This window comes from Falco cherrug, chromosome 3 (assembly GCF_023634085.1).
Source record: "Falco cherrug isolate bFalChe1 chromosome 3, bFalChe1.pri, whole genome shotgun sequence".
NCBI classification, from domain to species: domain Eukaryota; kingdom Metazoa; phylum Chordata; class Aves; order Falconiformes; family Falconidae; genus Falco; species Falco cherrug.
Genome location: NC_073699.1, coordinates 75,601,565 through 75,621,960, shown reverse-complemented (window position 1 = coordinate 75,621,960; position 20,396 = coordinate 75,601,565). Strand labels below are relative to the sequence as shown.

General features: G+C 38.4%; 1 protein-coding gene across 1 annotated transcript in view; it reads right to left on the bottom strand.

Annotated features, from left to right (window-relative positions):
• Positions 1-3,085: 3,085 nt before the first annotated feature.
• The window catches only part of CLPTM1L (CLPTM1 like), a 30,877-nt gene continuing 13,566 nt past the window's right edge, over positions 3,086-20,396 (bottom strand). The window contains exons 7-17 of the mRNA XM_055705814.1: positions 20,065-20,159; positions 18,554-18,638; positions 16,725-16,828; positions 14,068-14,133; positions 12,907-12,957; positions 12,181-12,263; positions 10,365-10,399; positions 10,018-10,073; positions 9,892-9,936; positions 6,523-6,638; positions 3,086-5,367 (exon numbers count right to left, since the gene is read on the bottom strand). Of these exons, the coding sequence (XP_055561789.1) occupies positions 5,289-5,367; positions 6,523-6,638; positions 9,892-9,936; positions 10,018-10,073; positions 10,365-10,399; positions 12,181-12,263; positions 12,907-12,957; positions 14,068-14,133; positions 16,725-16,828; positions 18,554-18,638; positions 20,065-20,159 (815 nt within the window). The 3' untranslated portion in view covers positions 3,086-5,288. The remainder of the gene's footprint in view (positions 5,368-6,522; positions 6,639-9,891; positions 9,937-10,017; positions 10,074-10,364; positions 10,400-12,180; positions 12,264-12,906; positions 12,958-14,067; positions 14,134-16,724; positions 16,829-18,553; positions 18,639-20,064; positions 20,160-20,396) is intronic.

Below are 20,396 nucleotides of genomic sequence, written 5' to 3'. Positions count from 1 at the left end.
GTCATCATATCTCTTTCCTCGGTAGTAAATAATTGACCAAGGATAGATTACATCTCATCCCAAGTATAAAGGTTTGGTCCCAAAAAATTGATTTAATCTTTCTGCCACTCCGAGTGGGTCCTCAATTAAGTTTCCCATCTCGATTCTTTTAAAATCTCGTAGGTCAGCCGAGTTTAGGGGTACGGAAATATATCCGATCACAGGTTGAGGTCCCCCCATGGGTATTTCCCTTAGGGGGTACATCTGAGCTGCCCCTTTCTGACTTCTAGTTATGCGTCTAGGAAGAGGGGGAGACCCTTGTTCCGACTCTGGTGGGGAGTGGGCGCCCTGGGGACCTCTGCGGGAGCAGGAGGAGGAATGTAAGGAGGGGGGGTTAGAAGGGTTTCGTCCAACTCTTCCTGCTTTTTCTTTTGTTTAGTTTTTATTTCATTCAGTGGGTAAAGTCTAGCTCCCGGTCTTTCTAGCCACACTTCCGCATATCGACTCTCCTCCGGGTTAAGGGGTTTTTTATTATTAACCCAGAGGTTTAATTGCTGTCTTACCCAATCTTCTTCTGACCCATAGACTGGCCAAAAGACATTTTTAGAAATTTTCTTCCCTCCCCATATCTTAGTACAATATTCTATCATCTTCTGCTTATCTTTCCCTAGAGTTCCAGGGAAATATCTCCAATTGTCTAAGATATATGCCAGAGGGGTATTCTTAGGTACAATGGGTACCCTTCCCATGGGAGTCGAAGGCTTGCTGCCCTTCGCCCCCATCTTCTGGAATATCCACAAACATACACTCACTCGTTATATTCCAGGAAACCCAATCCCGCCTGAACGGCAAACCCGCGAACAAATTCGCAATATACTTACGCGTCCTGCGTCTTCGTACGGACTCCCGTGCACAGAATTTTTATGGGATTTTACCGGTTTCTCCTTTGCTCACTATTCTAGAATTTAGGTTCGTCGGTAAGGTTGGAGTAAGCTGTTGGTCGCGGGGCCACGAAATGTCGCGGGGCGCCTCCCCGGAGGACCAAAGCCCACCGTTCCTTATCCGAGTCACAGCACCAGAATTGTTGTAAATTGAGACCACAATAGATCATAATCCAATTAAAATTTTTATTAATTATAGCAAGTAGAATATGAGCAAAACCAGCGCTGGACGACAGGGGAGTCTGCGCTCCGCCAACTGCAGTCCTGAGCAGTTCAAACAGTCCCTTTTTATACCTTTTTTTTTTACTTTCGTGTTCATGAAGTAGTGGAGGTGTTGACCCTTCATTCATATGCACAAGCGGCATCCTGGACACCTGGCGGTTATCTTATCTTTTGTTGCCTAATCTTTACATTGGGCTTAACATAAATCTTAATAAACAATACCCTATTCCATAGTTTCTTACAGGCTCTTGCTTCAGTGGCCAGGTGGCTAGCTGGACCACCGCATGCAGACGAACCGTAGCAATGAAACATCCACTTTGCTTTAGGCTGCTTGACACAGACTAACCTATGGCTAAGACTGCTAGAGGCAAATAACACCTAATAAAGAGGTTCAGAGTGAACTCCAAAATAAGAGTAAGATAGCCCATTAGTCTTTGCAGGCGTGCAAGACTAGGAGGAGAAGAAATCATGATAAAAGCAACCATAAAAGAGCTCTGTCTTAAGTTAATGAGGATTGTGGAGCTACAGTTGAGTAAGGAGAACGTTAAGAGGCCAGAAACTGAGGCCGGTACATACTATACCCAAAACAGCTTGCAAGAAGCTTTATGGGTACCGTATGGCAAGGACTAAAAGGACAGAGTCCTCCTGCTAAACAGAAGGTGGAGGGGGCGGGCAAGAAGCGATCATGTTCTTTTAACCAAACATAGGCAGAAAATATGACCCAGAAATCCCCACGATCTTTGGGGAACCCAATATTAAAAGGAACAGTAAGAAAGAACTGCATAAAGGAAAAGCTGGAGCAAGGTGATTAGTTCCAGATATCCTTAAGAAGGAGCAGGGGCATTTAACACAGATGGATGAAAACAACAGGAGTCATCACAGTTCCCCCCACTGTACCAAGAGGAGATTCTTAAATGTGTCTGTAACCACTGGAAAAGTGCACTGATCCTCACAGATACAGGACCAAACCTCTCCTAGTGTAAGAGCAGAAGCAGTTTTACTGTCATCGGGCATCTGGGAAACTTGGGCTCTTTCTGGCTTTATTTCTCAACTCCTATTGCTAGATTTACTTACTCAAGAGGATTTTACACAGGACTATTAGGAAAGCCCAAATAGTCTGTAAGGTGGGGGAATTACCTGTCTTAATGCTTCTGGCACCAACTTGTAGATGACACTTACTGGAGTGTAATGCCTTATTGAGAGGGAACACATACCGGTGCTGTGTCTACGTATCCTCAACATAAACAGCACCTGCTGTAGCAGCAACAGAAGCAGAGCAGACTTCTAGAGCTCTACTGACAAGAGAAAAACTGACTGTGCTGCTGCCCACTTTGTGATTACTGAGTTAGCCCTACGGCTCCAGGGGAAAAAGCCCTAAGGGCAGGAGGTGATCTCTTGGAGGACAATCAGCAGCAGGTGAAGCTGAGCAGGAAATAGCACGTTATGGAACTGGAAGAACTGTGCAGGAGTACAGCGCCATCTCCATAACAAAGCCAAGAGGCACTAAGCCAAGGTCACATACACCCCCAGAAAGAGTCAAGTCAGCTGCCTTTCTTCACTTAAGGTCCTTAAAAAGCCACAGTTGCCATGGTATTATACACCAGTAAGTACTGTGCAAGAGTATCTTCCAGAAGCGTATGGCGATTTCCTGAATTAACTCTAAACCAGAACCACCCCCAACCCCAAACAGCTGCCATCCTTTAACTTCCACAGCTATTACAAGCCTAATGAATATAAGAATGCAAGATGGTCACCTAGTTGCTTATCACAGTAAAGTTTCACCCTTCTAGTAGGATCAAGTTGCTCAACAGATCACAGATACTGATAATCCAGCATGAGTTGCAATACATTCAGTGAAATTTTATGTATGTTTTTCTTCTGCATTAACCACATACAGAACCATGTTTTTGTTTTAAGCTGATGCCACTTCCACAACTAGAAAGTTAAATAATTTCATTTAATATCTCAAAAATTAGACTACTTACATAGTTTTTCACCACCTTTCCTTTCCACAACAAAAGGTAACTCTCTATCCCATATGCCAAGTCTTTTATTTGGAAATGGAATGCATAAAACAATGACTTGAACAGGAAAGTCTTGCTCATTTTAAAGACTTAAAACGTTCTAATTTTATAATTTTTTATGACTACTGTAAAGTATATTATGAGGTCATTGTCATCAGAAATGCAAGACAGAAGACCAATAAACTCACAGTAGGTAAAGGTGCAACAGTGATTTTTCAACAGCTACATACAAAAATGAGTGATTAAACATTAGAAATACCTGAATATGGTATCCCGGACTTCCAGAAGTTACTCTAGAAGCAGCAATGACTTGGTTGTTTTGAAATGGCACAAAAAGGGAATGTGCTATATGCATTATTTAAATCAGGAAAAAATTTCACACACTTAACATTTATCTATTATTATGAAATAGAAGTCCCAAATTAGTTTGCCTACCAGCAAAGAGCTCCTTCCAAACAAATCTAAAACAGGTACAAGATATAGCAGATGCAATCCCAGTTTTGCATAGACTTATTTATATATGTTTAATGCTAAAATCAATAGTCCTCCTTAGTTAAAATTAACAGTGTAAAGAGACCTTAACATGAAAATGAGTTAAATATTCACTTCAAGACTCCTTTCCATTGCCAGTAGCTTGTAAGGAGAACTTAGAGTAAAAGAAAGCCTGTGACAAAAGATGTTGGGCACATTTCTGTATCTTTTTGGGACCCAGGTATTTATATGTTTAGACTTCTGCAGTATCAGAACTGGGTAAAATCTACTTAATGAAGTAGTTACAGACTACAGAAGTAGATCTGTGTTCTTCAGGGTTATTCAGTTAAGTGTTTTCAATCAATGACAAACTGAAGTTAAATAGCATTGCACAAACAGCATGCAATTTAATAAAGAAACTGAAGAATCACTAGGGTTTATTTGTAAACTGACCAAAGCAAAGCTAGAATTGGAAACTAGAATTCTGTCTTTTGGACTTTTTAATTGCATTTTATTTACTGCTGGAAGGAATGCACTCTGTATTTAAAAAACTAGAACCATAGTTTCTAGATATAGCTGTGAAGTTTGGATTTGTATGCAAGGATCAACCTAATTATTTTTACTAACTTGGAAGAAACAAATTAAAATACCTCCCTTAATGAACTGTTTCCATGGAATATGGATTTTAAATTGTGTGAGAAGAAGATACCTGTTCTTCACCAGGCTGATTTTTTTCCTATGTATCCAGGTAGTTTGTTGAACCTGTATTGTATTTGAGCAAAATCGCTCCACTTTAATGATGTGTGTTTCATCTTATAAATAGAATGGGGCAGGGAGGGAGAGGGGAAAGATCAAGGATACTCCCTTTGAAACATGAGAGAATTGGCCTAGTAGGTCACTGGGGTACCACACGGTGAAGAATTTAATGCAGGATTTATATAATCTTGGGTATATATTGAAAGAACTCACGTTACAGTTTTTTCACATATTTGTTCAGTTTAAGACAACTGAAACCCTCTGCCATGCTATGGGCTAAGAAGGTACAGAATTTGAATTTTAACAACCCCATATCTCATCCTGTATTTCCAACATTTTTTTTAAGCTATGAACTTCAATGCCCACATACAACTTACAACTTTAATCACAATTTCTAGAATTCTCTTTATCTCCATTATCAAACAAGAATGATTTTTAATTAGCATATAATCCAATACGATACATTTTATTTTTGACAGCCTCCAGTTTGGCAATAATGTGTAATTCTGCTGCAAGACACTGGGCTTGTTTTTTCACTTTTCATAGCCTAGTGGCACAGGTACCACACTTCCAGTTAGTGAGTTGTCTTAAAAACATACTTAGTTATTAATTACAATGGTCAGGACACTTAGGTTTTCACTGAAGTTTAAATGCAGGAAGTTTATTTCATGATATCTGGCAGACTGTGGACCTTGGGAGGACAAAAGAGGATCTTGAAACAGGAGGATATCAAAACTAGATTTTGGCAATATAGAAGATTTATTGTCCATGTAGTTCTGTCATAAGCTTTAAAAATACTCTTATTAAATAAGTTTTTCCTTCCTTAAGACCAGATAATACATGAAAGCCAGTAAGAGTCCAGGGGTCAGAATCTTCTGCAATTCTTACTTATTCTCTATGAGCTTTTTTTTTTTGGCTTTTCTTCGTAAGATTCTCCATACTCATTCACTCTGCTCTTATCCACAGGATAAAGCCTGGCAGAAAAAAAAAATAAATTACTAGTTACAATACTGTCTGCTATCTGAAGGAATTAAGCAGTTCTGTGCTACTTAAAAGTGCACTTCTTAACCAGTTGTTGCATAACAGAGCCTCTTAAGAGATTTATTAGCCAGCTCCTCTAAAGCTTGGCTGGAGTATTGCTCAAGCAATCCAGAACACCTCTCAGACCTGAAAACAGCGCCCAGCCCCTATCAGAAGCTGTTGAGCTGTTAACTTCTAGAATACTTTGGCAGGGGGTGTATTTTACTACACTTGTGTGATTGTATAAAGCCAAACCTGAAGTCTGCATTTAGTATTAATGATTAGATATACAAGTCCATGTATTCTGGTATAACATGAACTTGTCTTAAAATTCTTACTTGCTCCACACAAATATTTATTCTTGGGAACAAAACCACACTTTCTATAGCTTCACTTACGAACAGTATTCCAACGATTATAGCCTTCTTCCCAATCTGATTTTGGTTACTTAAAGAATCTGAAACTCACCAGATACTCTATTTACAAGAGAACCTGGTAACTTGTATTTGGAAACTAGATAAAGAAGAGACCAGAGCAGGGCAATCCCTCACCAGAAAACATCCTTTGCTAGTGCCTTGCAGAGAAAGTTGGAAAGCATGCCTCAGATACTGAGCACATGCCCCTCAGCAAGGGTTAGAAGCCCAGAACTCCTAAGTGGATTTGTGAATACAAGCTTAAGAATTACTCTCCTTTACCTTACTTCAGGTATTCATGTCTCGGGTTAATTTTTTTTGTAACTTGCAATGTGAAACTATTTGCTGAAAAGGAGGACTGCTGTTTTGGAGAGTGAGAAGGGGTAATTAGAAAATCCTGTGAGTGCTGCGAAAAGAGGATTTTACTGACTACCCTCTTACCATGCTAAAAAGGATCCAGCAATAGTCAGTTATGGGAAAATGCTTTTGCTCCTCTTATTTGTATTGACATCTCCTTTCCAGGATCCCCCTGCTCACCGTTCCCTTCACTAGGCATCTATAAAACTACCATTATCCAGACCACACTATATATTACCATAGTATGAAAATTCCCGAACTATTTTGTAGTTCTTTACAGCTGTAAGACTGCAATCATCTACAGCATTGTAAAAACTTGAATGAATAATAAAGGCATACCATCTTTGGTAAAGATAGACCAGGAACACAACATCATCCCTGAAGCACGCCAGCCTATGAGATGTTGGCATAGTGATGATAAAAGCAAATATATCATCAATAAAGGTGTTAAATGCCTACAAATAGAAGAAAAGCATACTTCAGTTGGCTGTGAAAAAAGGAAGTAACCTGTCATACAAAGCTACAGGAAACAGGCTTCCACAACTGTATTTTTCAGTAAGAATGCAGACTACTTCCACATTTATAACAATACTTAAGGGTTATGCTGAAAAACTAATTAATGCACACTTTAACGCAGTTTTTAATGAAAACCATACTGTCTACTACAGACCACACTATTATAGTTAGAAGTAAAAAGAAAGTCAGAGTAAGTCAGGTAAGTGATAGTATTGTCAAGAGAGGGGGAAAAACATGGATTCAACTTCAGTTAAATCTTTAAAAGAAACTGAAAAAACCCCTTGAATTCGTTCATTACTCAAATTATTTAAGATTTACAAAATATCAGTTCACTTTCATTTTCTGGGGGAATTTGAAATCTGTGTAAAAACTTGTTAATTTACTGCTCTTAAGAACATCTTTAAATATTTTCAGTGCTCCCCTGGAAGTAATCATCTATTCCTTACTGGAGACATAATTTTCTACACATTTCCACTCAACTAGGCATACTATAGGTTTTGTTTCTGAAGCAATAACGAAGTATTTCCTCACAACTTTTTCCTGAGCGAGAAAGTTTAAATTCCCAGACATCTGCTGGGAAAGCAACGCAAACAGGCTCCAGGCATGCAAAGGCAACAATATTTTGTCAGCGAAAGTAAAGAAAGTAAACAGTAGGGCAACTCTTCTGAATCTGGCTCTAACCTACAGGGAGGATGAAAATCAACTCTTACAGTGTGCACCAGCTCTGTTACTCATATGGTGCAATGAACTGTTTCAACTCACTAGAAACTGCAGGAAACACATCCAGCAAAGAATATTCACTATTGGGTTAACAAACTGGGTCAGTAACACAGCTTCTCCTTTCAATAGTAGCAAGCTGTGCATTAATGCATACAAGGGGAAAACGATGTATTGTCTAAGTGCAGGAGGACTTACTCTTCAAAATGAATCAATGTTTATATGATAAAGCCTCAGCAGAAGATGGGGGTGTTGGACGCGAGAGAGCTCTAATTAGTCACAACCGGAAAGCTTTCTGGCAAGTCAAAACAAATTCATCAGTCCAAAGTGATCAAAGAATACAGATGGCACTTCTCAAGCCTGTGCAAAGAAGGTCTGTCAAGGAACAAAAAAACCCCAAAACCTTGGCCAAGTTGGAAAAGGCAGCCTTTCCAACTCAACACCCAACTGAGTGATCCTACAATGATCAAAGGCACTTAGGCAGTCTTCATAAGCCATTGAAACTGAATGCATCAAGCCAGCTCATCCAACAATATTTAGTCTAGCTAGTTCTCTTTCGAGTTTACCTCATTTGAAGGTACTCTTCATAAAAATATAAAGGGCATAAACGTAAAGACTACAGAAACTGTAAAGTTAGAACAGTCTTATTTTTTGCTAATGTCTTCCAAAAGAGGAAAGAGTTCAAAATAAGGAAAAAACCAAAGGTCTCTGAAACAAATGCAGAGGAGACCACAGACTATTCTTTCCACTCTTCAAAGTGCAGAAGAAAGCAAGCAACTTTACTTTTTCCTAGCGGATATTTAAATTACCCACTCCAAAGCCCAGTAATTTAAACATAATTGAAAACATCATGTACTTCTTCCTAAATAAACACAAGCCTTTGTTGTGGGTAGCCTCTGGCATCTTAACACGAACCATAAATGCTCTGTAAGAAAAGGCTGTTCAGCAAGAGAATTCTACTGCTTTCAAAGGTTACTTGCTTGAATAGTCTCGCTGTGTTACCTAGCTGATATCTCTGCTCAGTTATTGTATTTTGTTGCTGAAGTAAAAATCATTAAATTACTTCACTAATGTACCTTGTACTCCCCTCTGTTAAGAAACATGCTGATTTGCCTAGTATGTCTGAAACACTAGATGTTTGGTTTTATCTTTGACTGTATTTTCATATCAAATACTGTTTACCTGCTATTCTGTTATCAGTTATATTTCAATCTGTTTTCCTAGATGACCCCTGATTCCTTAAAAATGTTAAGGCAGCAGAAAGTTGGGCTGTTGCTGTAGCGTCACAGAAATGGAAAAGCTATGAAAGGCACTTCAAATTTTAAGATTTTAGTTCTTTTGTCCCAGATCATCCATTCAGAATTGGACACTATGTCTTGAGCAGTTTTTAACACTGTTTCTTTTAAAGTACTGATGTTCTGGAGAATTACAATACATGGACACAGTGAGTGCAAATAGAAGAAAAAAGGGCGCATGTCGGTGGCGTCAAGGTCTTGATGATCCCAGCACATCCAGCCAGGGTTTCTCAGGACACAAAGATCAGGAAAACAAAGGACAGTACAAAAATCCTAATGACTCAGGTGGGAAAGGATGGAGTCAAAACACTATCAGCTCTTTAGGGGTACAAGAACAAAACAAACATGTAATTGCCAATTGAGGAAGACTATAGGAGACAGGAACTCAACAGTGGGTGCCCCCTGTCCTCCACATCAACACAAGGAATCCTGACTGCGATACTTGGGTACATCCATTTCGGTGCCTGCATATCACACAAACCACTTGAACACACAAGTGGGTGCTTTTGGGTATGCAGGTATCAAAGTGTTAGTAACTTGATTTTGTTTCTACATAAACTCCCCTTCCCCTCCTCCAAGGTCTGGTATTAAGCTTTGCTACAGCATCGCATTACTTCCTACAAGGTCAGTATAGGCAGTGGGGACACCACAGTGCAGCTCCTCCTCCAGCATTTAACAACCCACCACACATTTGTCACTACACTGCCCAGAAGCTCAGAATTTACCACCCCAGAACAGAATAATGTGTATATTACTTCAGTCTCTGCTCTGGTAGCTCCTGGAACCTGCCAAAATAAGGTCTCAGTGCTCCTACCTGTTTCTTGAGAACTATCCTTTGCTAATTTAATCTCCCACTTCCTAAAATAATGCATTAAATTGAAACTGATTAATTTATTTACAGGACCAACATTTGTACCCACACAAGACAGCTGACAGTACAGAAAGCAGTACCATCATCAAAACTAGGATGCAAGTTTTCTCCATTATATGGAAGTCATTAAGGAAAAATGGAAATCAATGTTTTTTGGTTTGTCTTTTTTAAAGGATAGTTGCAAACAAGTTTAGTTCTTAAAAAAAAAAAGAGCACTGTCATCTTTAAGCTACATATCACGAAACCTTTTCTTACAGAAAATTATTTCCAAAATGACTGCATCAATCTTTAAATTAGACGTTTACTTACTTTGTATGTGAAAGCCTTCCACGGTAAGTGCGCAACAGATTTCATCTAGGAATAAAAATATCAATTTGTAATACAGTCTGGAAGAAGAGACTAGAAAAGTAATCTTTTATTGCTTTTCAATCTTACCTTGTAGTTTACAAACAGCTGGGGCAGCATAAACAGGAATCCAAAAGCATACACTCCTGAAGATAAAACATGGAAAACTTACAGACAAATGCACAACAGAAGTACATCATACAACTACACTTTCACAATTAGAGATTTACATTCGTTTTTCTAAAGAGAGAAGATGCATCTATTCCTTTTGTTCACTTTGCATTGATTCTTCTCCCTTTCTCAGTCACTGTGATAATTTTGGAACCTACAGTCAAGTTACTGTTCTGTTGATCCAGCTGATAGCAGTTAATTTTCTACTTTTGACTCTTGGCCTCCATTTGAACAAATACAAATAGAAAAAACCGGAAGGGACTCACCATTGACAAAACTGTTAATCAACCAGGAGTACCAGCTACAAAGAAAGATGACAGTCCAGTTATTTTTTCACCTCAGCCAAAAATATATACCTTTAATACATCCTCTACATGACGGTATGCTGACTACTCCAAGAAATGGCCAAGTACTTTATGGAAGTACTAAACACCTTGCATCCTCCCTTAATTAGGAATGGCTCCACAGAAGGTGGTTTAAGCAAGTGATGCTTATCAGTCCATACAAGAAGTTTGGAGAGCTTTATGAACTTCTTTTATAATTTTTCAGAATGTTCTAAGACTTCTGCACCATTGACGACATCAGATAATACTGCGCGCTGAACCCTGACTGTATTAAGGCTTGCAAAGGTAACAGTGTATTCCAAATACTAAAGAGACAGTACGGCACCGTAAAGGTCTTACCAAATTTCAAACAACAAACACCATTCAATGCAAACCACTACAGTGGGCACTTACTCTTCCCAGATGTTCAATGGAGCACAATCTTAGCACAGTAATAGTAGTACTACAGAGAGCGGTCAAATTCCGTATTTCTTGCAATAGTAAGAACAGCTAATAACCGTAATGCTCAGGTTACATCATTTAAAATTAAACTTGCACTGCTGTGTTAGTGACATGTTAATACAACATTACAGCTGTAGCAGCACTTCGCTAATCCACAAGCATCTAAAAAATGCATCAGAAAATGCCTGCAAGATTAAAGGATAATCCACTGTTAAGATTACTTTTGTCACATTTCCCTACAAACAGATTTAAAAATTATAAAAATTCCGTGATATGAAATTTCTCCCTTTCTTAAGCTACAGCTCATGGAACACCTGGCAGATAGTATTTTGCAGTACTTCATAAATTAAAGAATTTTGTGAGAAAGGCCAAATATTTAAGTGCTGTATATTTGCTAGCTCCTTACTAAGACAAGAACCTTTTGAAAAAAACTTCTAATAGCCCAGAAATTGCCCAAGTGTCTAGTACAAGTGCTACAGCTCATGTATGCAGCAACAGTAGTTCTTTCTGATGTTATTTTAAGCTACTGCTTGCTCTCCCTCCCATCCTTTTTGGGCCTAAAGACTATATATATATATAAAAAAAAGTCTACATGGCTGGCCATCACCATGCTTGTGTTTCCAGATTTTTTCCTACAACAGTCTGATGGCCACATCAGAGAGATGCTTGCATCTCTCCAGTACAAAATGAACTAGCTGTACTGTTTTGAGTGAAAACGGACAAGAGTTTCACCTTTTCATGGAATACTGAGTCCAGCTCTTGCTGAAGTATCAATATGTTGCAGCAAGTCCATGGCTCTAAAGGAACAGAGTCCTTTCCTACAAACGTGCTTGCTTGCTTGTCATCCTAGCTATCGTATTTAGGAGCAAAGGAACCTCTTGGTCAGAGCAAAGAATTTTCGTACAGTTTTTGCGTATTCCTGTTACTGGACAGGTTCAACCGCTGAGTTCCTCTCATCTCTCCTGCCACCTTACCAATTCTCTTAACATCAATGGCAGCTTTCTTCCTCCTCTTCTGATTGACAGCTTACTCATGTATGCAAGCTATTTTATTCTGTACCACAGTAATACCAGGTTACTTGTGAAATACAACACCTTGTAGCTTACAAGATGCTAAAAAAACAGCTAGACTCTTCAGCTTTAGATCCTATTGAACAAGGAAGTTTCTGGTTCCTGGCTTATGAATCAAACAAACTAAAGTAACTGGTTTCCATAACCCATCACCTCCAATTAATTAATATAGAAAAAAATGAGGAATGTTTCAATTCTGTACAAAACCATTTATAAATTTACAGTACCTTTTGTATTTGACATTCATCAAGGAGTAACCTGCACCTCCAATACACAGCGGATAGAGCAAATATGACAAGTATTTCATAGCCTAATAGACAAGGAAAATAGTTCAGTAATTCACATTTTATATACAGCAGGCTTTTCACGACAGTAACTAGAAGACAGATGCACAATTTTTTCCTGGAAATTTTTTCCTTCTCCTAAACGCATGCTATTATTTCCAGTACGCTTCCAGTTCTAGAGAAGGTGGTGAAAATTCCAACACCCAGTTCAGACAACCAAGCACCTTAGAGCATAGGCACCAAGAGGCAGCACGAAGATCAGAGTCCAAGAGTAGTTCTCTACTTAATACCAATGTTGCCACCTATGTTCAACTCCTTTCAGAAATCAGGAAGCACATGAACATTCCTCCAGTATAAATAACAGGTACCAATACAAATGTTCAAATTTGTGAATGCAAACTTTAAAAGATATTTCTCTCAGATAAATCACCTGCAATTCTGCTTCTCAGAGAAATGTTTCAACCAGATTCAGCTAAGAAAACAACTTTCATGGTTTCATTTCATGAATTATCAGAATGTATCTTCACTATATGATCCACACGATGATGATTCACTTAACAGCTAAGAGAACACGGAAAACGTTTGTTGCAACAAAAAGAGTGAAACAAGTCAGGCAGCAGGCCACATACATAGACTTTATAGATCAGAAGTCACAGGATTCCCTCTTACCTGGGTATCATACTCCTCAGTTTTCTTTTCAGAGTCATTGTATGTACCAAACTGCAATACATATGAAAGGTATAATCAAGTCAAAACTGGGGGGAAAAGCACTTGCTGTCCAACTCCCTAAACAGAGATTCAAATTGCTAACTAAACTGCTTAGACATTAAGCTAGGTAACAGTTCAAAGTTCTTACAATCTTCTATACAAGAATGTCTTACAAAGGTCCTGTGCAGCCTGCTAAATACAGGGTAGACAAAAAGTTTAATTTTTCCCTTTGTATTTTACACCAAACATCCAGGACTTCTTTGCTTTAGAAAATGCTGTTGAGACAGCAGTGTTCACAAAGCAAAAGCAAAGTCAAGTGCCTAATGATTTGGCAGACAAAGTCATTAAAAACCATAACCGTTTTCATGCATGAAGAGGTCAGTTATGGATTATCTCCACATCTCCAGAAATTATGACTGCTTAAGCATACTTCCTTGGATACCGGCAAAGGAACAACCACAGCTATCAGCTACTCAGGATGCATATACTTCAAGCAGCATAAAACCCCAGAACTTCTTCTGAAATCAACACTGAAGATTAGATAACTGTTTTGCCTACCAACAAGAGAAACTTTCAATGTAGATTGTACTTTACAAAGATTACACTCATGTAAAAAAGAAAAGTTAACTTCAATCCCTGTTGCCACTGCACATCCTACAAACAGACTCAGGACTTAATTTTTTTCCAGAGGATTTGCCAAAGACTGTCCTGCCCCCAGAACATGTCACACCTACTAGTTCCACAACAGAGAAGTTATGCCTACAGCTTCACGAAAAATTCAGTTTACTTCAAATCACCGTGTCAGTGAAGAGTGCCTTTCTAACACAGTGGCAGGAGCACAGTCCCACCTGTTAAGATTCAGTTCAGCAGGACTGACAAAGGCCTTCTGGTTTCTTGCACCATAAATACATAGAAATAGCTTCTTCTACAGAACTGAAGAAACCAGTAAGTTTGAAAACGCTCATCCAGCTTTTGGATTAAGCCATCCATAGGGAAGATGTACGTAGGACATGTTTATAGTTTTTTTAATCTTAATTTCCCTAAAAGCCAAATAGCACAGTAACCTGGAAACAGATGGACAACTCAAGAGTGTCATCATTAACAGGTCAGTGTCTACCATACCTGAATTTTGGGTCTCAAGCCTTGCCACTTGATGGTCATTTTCAAAGCTTTCTTTACTTTCCAGAGCTATAATTAACAAAAACAAAATGTGCACATAAGATTATCCAAAGGAACATCTTCTGCAGGATTCAGATAATCAGAATCAAGACCTCAGAATATCTATTTTAAGCACCCACTGCATAAAGCAGCAACAGCCTGATTGCAGCACACCGCCTGCATCTCTACACAAACCAAATGCTGTGTCACCAGACAAGTACAACACTGAAAGCCTGCACTATTAAGTGTCCGTATCAGATGATGTACTTTAAGTGAAATAATGTAGTCCTTCCAGGACATCTGAGTTGCAGTGCTTAGGTGGGCATTAGCTACTCAGCAGCATGCACCCCAGGTGAGGCATTTAGAAAATTCTCCAGTAACCACCTGGAGTTTTCACATGCCTTTCAAGTCAGCTGGGGTCTGCAAAATGAAGGTGCCTCCAAACCCCTAACAGTGATTAAGTGGGCACTTACATGGTCATTACAGTTCAGTAGCGGGCTACAAGCAAGCTTCAGTGAATCCGCTGAATTGTTTGACTACTTACGGTTCAGCTGTGAGAACCGGACCTTAACTAACCTAAGGTTCGGTTCACATGAAAATTTACTCGCATACCTACCCTGCTATACAGACTCAACAACTTAATGCAGTAAGCTCACCAGGAGAGCTACGCTCCATCAAGCTTTTTATGGACAAGGTTGGTTTGTTCGTTTAACTTTAGATACACCAATATTCTCTTGTCACCCATCCCATCTTCCAAACAAAAAAGGGCAATATGGTAAAGACAATCCTTTACTGTCAGCTTTGATGTGAGTATTACTTATCACATAAACAAGTTCACTATTAATACTGCATGAGAAACAGGTGTTAAGAAGTTGTAAAAAAGCTCTTCCTAGCAGACAAATTCCTTTGAGATGTATAGTCCGTATGTTCATTCAAACCTTGAGACAACCACGTTATCTCACCATCATTTGAGAGGAGAGATATATTACTTCAACAGAACCTACAGAACATTTCCCTTCAACTTAAATGCCCCACACAGTGTTCCTATATGAGCCTTTCAACCCAGTTCCCCCAGCCTGCAATCCAAAAAGCAACACACTGGAAAATAAGGCACATGAGAAAGACAGTAGAAGCCAGTCATAGGAACTACAGATCTTGGAGGGATCTATTTCACAGATCTTTGTGCAGCTCAAAGAAGAATCTCAGACAGGCACAACAACCACATGAGATCTGAATCCGCCTGTTCTTAGGTAGTGGCAACTGAAAAATCCATCTTCATTATAAAAGACCAATAAAAAATCTTAACAGTTTTAATTGCACTTAAATCCTGTAGCACAGCTGATTGTTCCTGTTACCCTACCACCATACACGCCTGGTCTCCACTGATACTTCTGGAAAAAATGTGGTTTAGAGCCCAGGGTTCGCTCTTCCTTCTCCACTACAAACTAACAAAAGCATCACTTTTCTTGACCTGATTCACTTTTTTAAAAAAAATATTTTTTAATGTTTTTTAAAAATCTAGTTAGTTTTAAAAATATTTTTTAAATTTAGTTTAAAATGTTAAAAATTAATTTAAGGATTTTAAAAAAATTAGTTATTTAGATTTCAAGAATAAAAATAAAATATATTCTACAAAAGTAGCTGCATATTTATAGGAATATATATTTAGCCCTGAAACTTTGTTAAAATTTCAGACAGCTAAAGAAAGTTTGAAATACCAGATTAAACTGCTATTTATAGGAATAGCAAAACCACTGGAAAATCTGATACGGAAAACTTAACACACAGAAGTACATCAGACTTAAAAATGTCAACATACTGAAAAATAACATCACAGTCAATGAAACGGTACTATTTAGGATACCGCTGTTCATAGTTTTTAGAAGAGCTTCATCTGTTTCATACAATAAGCTGAAATTTAAGGATCACTTTCCGACTCTGCATTCAAAAATTTCATTACTAACTAAAAATTTAGAACTCTTTTGTTTCCACAGGGATTATCTGCAGCTGTAATAGATTTGTAGTCAAAAATTCCACTTGAGTGTCCCAAACTTATTTTTAAATACCGAGAGTAGATCTGCAAACCATGTTAAATTGAGAAATCTGCCCACTGCTGCTGACTGTGCTTTACTACACATAAAGCAGGCTGCTAAGCAGTACCTGCAACCCACTGACTGGACACAGCCTTCTGGAATAATGAACACAGCCAGCAGTCTCCTCCTTCCCCAAGCACCTCAGTCACCGCCAGGGAGAAAGCTGCAGCTCTGTGGCACTGTCTGATGGCACACAGCCTGCTCTTTGACAAACGCTTCCATGAAGGCTGGTTGATGTTGTTAATACGTCCCTGGTCAGGAGTGATGCCTACCAGATAATGTGATAGGAAGGAACCTCAGCATAGCTCTATGTTTGGTTTCCACAACACCAGGTGGACCATTCAGAAAAAAATGATACTTCCAGTTTAGCTATTAGTTTATCCTCTACCACTGAAAGTTAGTTAACGCTGCTAAGACAGCATACTACAGCAGTATTTTTCCAGTAACTAGTTTAGCATTCCTTTTCTACAATAAACTATGGATGTTGCTGCAGATACTGGTATTTGGTTCTAGAGTTTAAGAACTCACCTCAATCACTGCACCGATGCCTGCTGGGATCAGTACCAATAAACTTGTTTGTTCATCCAAAAGGAAAAGAAATATTACCACAGTACTAAAGCACCGCCAAAGCACTAGACAGAAAGAAATGAAAATGAAAGGCTTATTAATATTTAAATGAACAGCTGAAATGCTAGAAGACTGTTGGCCTATTTCTGTAATTCTGTCTTACACGTTTAAGGATGAACTCCTCCTATATACATCTTGATATATCAAGTAGTCATAGAAATAGCCAGTGATCTATATACCTCCAGGCAAATAAGGAACAAAAACATTTTAAGAAATTCTTATCATAAAACATGAAAGGAAACTGGAATATTTAAGGAAGACTTCTGTACTGCAGCAATTCAGCAATGTATCAGTACTATCATGAAGTATGAGCATGATTCTTGTCTTGAGGAAGCTGAAAGGCTGTGAGGTAATATAACATCAGTCTTTGAAACTCATGCAACTAATTTAATGTTTGTAAACATTAGGAAATACATTTTAGGTTTATTTTCCAGGTTTTGCAAAACCTTGGATGCTTGCAAGTGTCTACCAACTAGTTCTTAGATTCAAATATCCATCCTGTTAAGCAGGGACAGAAAGAGGTAAGAGCTACAACACACTCAGCCAACAACAATTACACTGCACCATTCCAGACCAATTGCTTGTTGCACTTCTCCCTCAGGGCAAGAAGGAGATAGCAGCAGAAAGGTGACTAAGGATTGCTGAAGAGAGGATGGAATCATCAGTTACTGGAGACTGAAGACTGCTACTTTGATAGTAAGGTTAAAAACCCCTCTGTCATTCAATTTGACTTTACTCACTTTTTAAACTGGCAATTAACACTTAATTCTGAAATTCCATGGACCACTTTGAAATCCTACTGTTTGGCTTAGGTATGCCAACAACACTATAAATGCCTTATAAAACCAAATGCACTCTGATGCACATGATAAACAGAGTCTCCACATGAGAAGAGCATGTTGCTCTTCATCTTGGAATGATTTTCTAAAACATTTTTTTCTTGGTATTGCTATTCCTCACATGTTTTAATTAATCTTTAAATATGATAGAACTTGGGCTAGTCTCAGAGGTCAAGTGACTCCAGGTTCATAATCTGAATGGAAAAAAATCTATTAGAAAAAACAAGCAGTAAGTATTAGCACAACAAACAAGGCTGGAAGTGTTAAATCTTAAGCATCCAGGGTTGGCTATTATCTTCATCTGCCTCTAGGAAGGCTTTGGCAGGATGTCAGATCACTAAGCTTCTCTCACCTTTCCCACATTCAAGTCAATTCAACCCTCCCACGCTCTTCCCCACCCCCAACCTCATGAGGTTTTACTGCTCCTGTTCACCTCAAAGCCCAAATCAAACAACAGCACTGCACTACATTTCCCCTCCAAATATTCTGGAACCTGTAGTTATCTACAAGGAACACATGGGACTCACATGACAGCATTACCCATGACAGAACATCCTCTCTACTCATAGGTTTCTTTCTGGTCCTCAATTTTTTCCCCAAGTATTTTTATGTTCCTTCAGCAAAGGAAATATGGTAACTGGCTTAATATTAAACTATTTCTTAATTGCAAGACAGTCAAACCTCAGAAGTGACACAAATGCTTAAAAGCAAGTGATACTTGAGCACAATGATAACAAAGCTAGAACCAGTCTGTCAGCCATCTTTTCATACACAAAACCACCTCATTTTGCCACCTTGGGGAATTGACAAAGTGCCAACTTATAGTAAGACTGAAAACATAGAGTATACATTACACAACAAGTGCACAACACTTCTCATTCTGGCCCATACCTGCTTTTGTAGACATCCCAATCATGTTCCTCTTTTTCTTCCAAAAATTGATATCATTTTTGAATGCAAGGAAATCAAAGAGAAGCTGCAAATAGCAAGAAACACACTCATTTGCTTGAAACTTGCATGAATTAGAGACTGCCAGATGAACTGTTAAAAAAGCATTTAAGAGGGAATTAAAGAAAAACCTGGTTTAGAAGCCCAAGCTCTAAAAGCAGTACAAAATGACAGGATGAATTCCAAATACTGCTAGCGCCTACAATGCTGCACAATGTGCAAAGAAAGTTAAGTGACCCAACACAGGGTAACATATGGCAGAGGATGAAGAATGAGGACCTTGAGGAGTTGCTCACCTTGACAGACCTGGGAAAGCCCCTAACAAGATTCTACTGAAGAAATTTAGTCTTGGATAGTACCAAAGCTTTTTTTTTTTTTTTTTTTAAATAATAAAAAACCCCTTACAATACAGCAAGTCAGGTTTCCTCTCTGTTTCATAACTAAGAAGTTGATTTCAACTTCGGGGACATTTAGAATTAAATTTATTTGTAATGAGTGGGGGTTTTTCAGTATATTTTTCAGTATTTCCTTTAAGCATTCACTATCTGAAAAAAAGCAGCACAGAGGCAAATTCTCAGGTCAGAGGATTTTAACGAAAAATACTTTTTTTTTTTAATTTGGGCAAACGATGCACAAAAATAAGAAGTATCAGAAGAGCTAGTCTGAGTCTACAGACACCTTATAACCTGATAAGCAGAATGGAAAAAATAAATTAATATGGCTGGGAAGTCTAAGCCTTTCCAACCAAATTAATTGCATGTAATGTAAGTACAAAGAAACGTTAACATGCTCAGCAAGTTCTTATCTCTCCTGGAATACAGGTACTGTATTGAGCATAACTGTAGATGACAAAAACAGTCACAGCAGAACAATGAAATCTAATACAATTACTCATTAAAACAAAGATTTGTATTTAAACCAAGACACAATACGTAAGAGAAACACAACAACAACAAATAACCATGACTAGAATTCTAAGCTTTGCACTTCACAGCAACAATTTTTTGAAGCAATTTAGATCAGCTGATCTAAATTTCTCCAGGGATTAGAAGTCTGAGACTCAAACCCTACTATTGGTGCCCAAGCAATGCCACTACAGTGGCAAATGTTGTGACAACTCAACAAAATTTGAACCAATGTTGACAGACATATTATTTCTAGGGGCTTTGGTTCAACTACAACTAAAAAGAAAGTGATTATGAAGTTAAATGTTTTATATTTCAGTCAAGACTGTTAGTTTCTATCTAGTTATCTCAAATTTATGTCTTATTTCAGATTTCTGTGTTAACTTTGTATTGGAAATACAGCTGATAGACCAGAAAACACTTCCATTGCTCTACTGAAATTACTAAGAACAGTTCTGAATACATTAAAAAGTTGAAATTCAGCGCCCTCCCCCCTTTTTATTTATTTCATATGCTGCAATTCCTAAAACCCAAAATTTCTCCACTTACATGGAAAGCTGCTACGAAGAACGTCAAAGCCAGAAAGTACAGGTTAGTATCAACAAAAATTCCTTTTACTTCATCTGCATCCTTTTCCGAAAACCCTAAAAGAAAGAACAAGTAACTCTGCAAGAAGTAACAAAAGTTAACTGCTGTTATGCTAGAGTCCAGTATGAAAGGAATCTTATGTAACCTGCACATGTTTTGTTGAGGAATCATAAATCCAAAACATGATGGCAGCTTTACTGCTAAACTCCAAGTCTACCCATCAGTTACAAGCAGACTGATACGCCTTTAGCATGTTGTGTAACTACCACCTAAGCTGAACACCTGACAGCCAA